At 35.5% G+C, this 3,745-nt stretch overlaps 1 protein-coding gene across 1 annotated transcript in view; it reads left to right on the plus strand.

The window, feature by feature from the left end:
• The first annotated feature begins 2,418 nt into the window (after window positions 1–2,418).
• Window positions 2,419–3,745, plus strand: part of LOC130821668 (uncharacterized) — a 5,923-nt gene continuing 4,596 nt past the window's right edge. Inside the window, exon 1 of the mRNA XM_057687457.1 lies at window positions 2,419–2,610. Within this exon, the coding sequence (XP_057543440.1) occupies window positions 2,419–2,610 (192 nt within the window). The remainder of the gene's footprint in view (window positions 2,611–3,745) is intronic.

Here is a 3,745-nt window from a genome sequence, read left to right on the forward strand (position 1 = left end):
ATTTTGCATGGAAGGAAACCAAATACATACTACAAAATGATTTAGGTTTTATCAGGGCATTAATGTTGGTGGCCATTATTTTCATTGCGTCCCAATTTTATATATGTTGAATTTCTTAATTTACATTTAACTTGTTTTATTTTTTCATCTCTTAAATGTTATCAACTAAAATCAATATTGAAATAATATGGACGATAAATTCAACCCTGAAATATTGAGATAAGTATTGATTCCAAGTTCGTAGTTTAATTTCGTAAATTTTATCAAAAAAAATATTTACTCTAAGAGGTTCCTGTTAAGGACTAGATACTATTAACTAAGCTTGGTTGGTGTTAAGGTTGTTCGTTCGAGAGTATTTGCTGACTGAGAGACTTCCCTTTGCTATATAGCCCTTCTCGCAATAAAAAACTCCAATGACCAAATCTGCACAAGTAACAAGGCATTGAGGGTTCAAAAGTGTTCTCCGAGGACCTGCTCCGATGCTCAAGTTAGTGATCGTGTGAGTTGAGTACCTAGCAAGCCCGATCACAAGTGCTTTGTGGCCTTAACTTGGAGGAACCTATTTAGGGTTTATTTTATCACGTATGGCCTTAATGAATGCTCAAGTCAAACAAGAGTAAATGAAGTTAATGCCAATAATTGAGAGTAATAAATTCAGGTAACTTCTAATGAAGAATAGTTAGTTTTACAGAATGAAAATTAGTTACCTTAAAGGTCGTGATTAACTTGGAACATGGGTACCCTCATTTTACCGTTATCATTTTTATGTGGTTTTCCTTAGTTTTTCGCGTAGACTCAGGTACACCCTTGTGCATAGATACTCTTCACTTGTGCATAGATACTTTTCATTGGCTTTGCAGAGGAGCATTAAATATAAAAAACTTGTTTTGAGGAAAACTCTATGTCTAGTCGGTTAAAATACTTATCAATTATAGCATTATTAGAGTGGAAGAGGTACTATAGCTGAATTGTTCCTCTGCGGTTCTACATTTAATGTTTCATCCCATGAAAGATTTTCGAAAGATCTTCCTAGTTAATGATGGAGGATTAAAATCCTACTTTCAAGACCCAGATCCATACACATACAAAAGAAAATTATGAAACTTACTTGAAAATATGATCCATAGAAATTAATAATAAGTAAAGGTATTGTATGTCAATTAAAAACTATATCTAGAGAATAATATGATAAGGCTAAAATTAATGTGTATGAGAAAAAAAGACATGATCTAAGCTCTTCCTCCAACTAGGGCTAATAATCTATTAAATGTTTATGTTTTAGTATGACAGATAGGTAAAAATTATATAAATTTAGATTTGGTAGACAATGGATGGATATGAGTATAAATAGTTTTACCATGGATAGCGAGTGACTGAGTGCATATGTGCATAAAAGTCTTATCTGCCATAGGTAGTGGGTAGAGGTTTTATTCGCCTCGCATCCACCCGCCTTACCCCATATCCACTCAACCTACCTCACCCCTTACCTGCTTATGTCCACAATATGTTATTTTATACCGATTTATATATTTTTATTAAACAATATCAGACAAATATTTGAGGATACTAAATTTTTCTAAAATACCCTAGTTAAAATTACATTATATTTTAGTTATAAATAACATCTTAGATGAAATATGAATTTTAAATGTTAGTTTACAGTTAAAGGATATTAAGGATTATTGATTATAAAGTTTCAAGTTTATCATACTTCCTTGCAAATTTACACGGGTTAAATAAAATTAGAAATGCAATCAATCAGAATGGAATAGCGATTGATAGGGTACATATAACGCGAACATGAAGTGAATATGAAGTGGATATAACTATAATAAGTATATTTGATTAGTAATCAGGGTGGAAATGTCTTTAAATACAAAACCTGATGGGTACGGTGGATATGAAAATTTTACAATGTGGATGGTAAATAGATGATGGCAGGTTACAAGTGAATATGAAAATTTTAAATTGATATAAATATGGTTATATGGAGGAGAGTATACTACTCTCTTCATTTAAATTTCTTGGTTTACATTGAGCAAAACTATGAAACTTTTTGATCAAAATATATCCAACAAACTAAAATGGAGAGAGAGTTAGATGGAGTTCTCCTAACATCAATAAAACTTGTCTTGTGTGAAACAATCTCTCTGTTACTATACATGGGTTTAAATAGTCTAATTAATACAATTATTAGCATATAAACTCTTTATTTTGAGGTCGTCTCACCGAGAGACGGTCTCTCACAATAGTAGCTGTAAAGTAAACTTGATTTTCTTCAATTTTGCGCGTGTGAGCTGCTTCTCATCTCAGAAAGTTTGAATGAATTAAGCAAAAAATTATAAAAAAAAAATCATAAAATAAGCAACGTTTGAACTTATTTCCCAAAGTAAGCACTTTTTTCTCAAAGATCTATATATGGTATTCATTGACTTGGAGAAAGCATATGATAGCATACTACAACATGTCATATGGGATAGCCTCAAGGCTAGAGGTATTTGTTCAGTATACATTGAAGCTATACGGGATATGTACGACAGAGTTTCGACTAACATTCAAACACCGGTGGGGATAACAGAGCTTTTTCCGGTTAAAGTTGGATTACATCAGGTATCGGCTCTAAGCCCTTTCATTTTTACTGTCATTATGGAAGAGATTTCCAAATCTATTTGGGAGACGGTACCGTGGTGCATGCTATTCGCTAATGACATAGTGCTGGTAGCAGAAACTAGAGAGGGGGTTAGTAACAAATTGGACGAGTGGAGGGAAGCTTTAGAAGGTAAAGGGTTGCGCATTAGTCGTACGAAGACCGAGTATTTGCGGTGTGACTTTAGTGGGACAGCTCCGGTAGGTGAACCAGAGGTATCCATTGATGAAGCAGTTGTTAAAAGTACGACCAAATACAAGTATTTGGGATCGATCATTCAAAGGGATGGGGAGATTGACAGAGATGTAAACCATCGTATACAAGCGGGTTGGCTCAAGTGGCGAGCAGCCACCGCGGTGCTATGTGATAGGAAATTCCCAAGCAAGTTAAAAGGAAAATTCTACTAGGCGACAATCAGACCTGCTCTGCTATACGGGACCGAATGTTGGCCTGTAAAGAAGATTTTTGAACATAAGATGAAAGTTACAGAAATGCGTATGCTGAGGTGGATGTGTGGGCACACATTGATGGATCGAATTAGGAACCAAGAGTTTAGGGAAAAACTAGGGGTAGCCCCTATTTCTGAAAAAATGCGCGAAAATAGATTGAGGTGGTTTGGACATGTGCAGAGAAAGACTTTCGCCACCCCGGTGAGGAGGGTAGAAAGCATTATAGTAGAGGGTAAGAGGAGTCGAGGAAGACCCAGGAGAACTTGGGATGAGCAAATAAGAGTTGACTTACATAAGTTAAACCTCTCTGAGGGCCTGACTAGAGATAGGGTAGTTGGAGACACCATATCCATGTTTTAGACTACCGATATCCTCTTAGGTTACTTTTGGGTGTTCTTGCCATCTTGCTTCTCTCATTTCTTCTATTATTAGTTTTGTTTTCCTTTGTTTTCCTTTGTTTTCTTCTGTTGTTGGTTCTACTTATTTATTTTATTTATATGCATTCGATTTATCCTTTCCGTGTAGCTATGTCCTATTATCTTTCTCGAGTTGGGGGACTCCTTTGGTCGTGCTCTCCTTTATTGGTATGAGTTGCCGCCGCCCTTCCCTACCCAGACCCTGTCCATAGTTTTTCTGTGAGCGGGATACA

This window comes from Amaranthus tricolor, chromosome 8 (assembly GCF_026212465.1).
Source record: "Amaranthus tricolor cultivar Red isolate AtriRed21 chromosome 8, ASM2621246v1, whole genome shotgun sequence".
Classification (NCBI taxonomy): domain Eukaryota; kingdom Viridiplantae; phylum Streptophyta; class Magnoliopsida; order Caryophyllales; family Amaranthaceae; genus Amaranthus; species Amaranthus tricolor.